The sequence below is a fragment of the Trichechus manatus genome, unplaced genomic scaffold (assembly GCF_000243295.1).
Source record: "Trichechus manatus latirostris isolate Lorelei unplaced genomic scaffold, TriManLat1.0 scaffold00128, whole genome shotgun sequence".
NCBI lineage: Eukaryota > Metazoa > Chordata > Mammalia > Sirenia > Trichechidae > Trichechus > Trichechus manatus.
The window spans coordinates 2,026,609-2,027,646 of record NW_004444064.1 but is presented as its reverse complement, the minus strand read 5'-3'; the positions used below and the strand labels follow the sequence as shown (position 1 = coordinate 2,027,646).

Below are 1,038 nucleotides of genomic sequence, written 5' to 3'. Positions count from 1 at the left end.
CGGGCTCTTGGGCAGCCCCAGCTGTGCACAGCCCCATCCCCGCCTCACTGCACGCTGGCTCCCGGCCAGGCTCAGCTCTGCGTCTGACGCGTGTCGCTCTCCCCGTCACCGCAGAGCCTCGTGAAGGACCATCAGCAGCCAGCCCCCGGCTGTGAGGCTCCGGGAGGTGCAGGTCTGGTGGGACGAGAGAGCGTGATGTCAGTGCTGGCCGCCTGCCAGAAGCAGCTGGCATCTGAGCTCCTCCTGGTGAGGGACGAGGTGCTCCTGAGCAGAGAGAACAGCCGTGGTCGGCTGCGGCGGGACAAGGTACTTGGTGCAGCCCCAGGAGGGGCCCGCAGAGCCGGGCTGGTCCATCCCTCTGGTCGGAAGTGTGGTCACAGACGGAGCTAGGTGCCCTCCAGACTACTGCGTGATGCTCTAGCATGGCCTATCCCTACACGGTTTGCAGTCTACACGTGTCGTTTAAAACCTCTAGGAGGCACATATTTATCGTGGTCGAATCAGCTTTTAAAACGTGAGCGGCCACTCACTTTTCCCTTCTAACGAACAGGCCCTCAATGTGCTGCAGGCTCGCCCTGGATTTTCTCTGTGAGGACGGAGCTGCCTGCGGCCTCCCCCACGTGCAGGGCCTCCATCACCTACATCTGGTTTTCTTCTAAAGACTTTAGGACTATTCTTGAACCCTAGGTTTTTCTCATACACGTGTTGACTCCTGCTCCGAGGAAAAAGCAGAGTCATGAATTCAGAGTGTTTGACCCCCTGACATCAGAGCAGGAGCCGTGTCGGTGACTGCGGGACAAGGCTGACGTGGCGGTGTGGGAGCCCCTCACCCGTGGGTGACCTGCCTTGAGGTCACCTCCCCGTCGGCGGGCACCATGCCCTCCGGGTGCTCTGACTGTGGCCCCCCCGGCGGTCTGGGCCCATCCTCGCTGTCTGTCCCACTGTGCTTCACAGAACGGGCCCACGGCTCAGGTCCGAGTTCTGAAACCCAGAGTAACTGGTTAGCTTGTTTTCCCAAATTTGCTGCCAGATCCGCTT

The 1,038-nt window shown here is 60.7% G+C and overlaps 1 protein-coding gene across 1 annotated transcript in view; it reads left to right on the top strand.

Annotated features, from left to right (window-relative positions):
- The window catches only part of PCNT (pericentrin), a 126,854-nt gene that overhangs the window by 69,847 nt on the left and 55,969 nt on the right, over window positions 1-1,038 (top strand). The window contains exon 23 of the mRNA XM_023739100.1: window positions 115-306. Coding sequence (XP_023594868.1) covers window positions 115-306 — 192 coding nt within the window. The remainder of the gene's footprint in view (window positions 1-114; window positions 307-1,038) is intronic.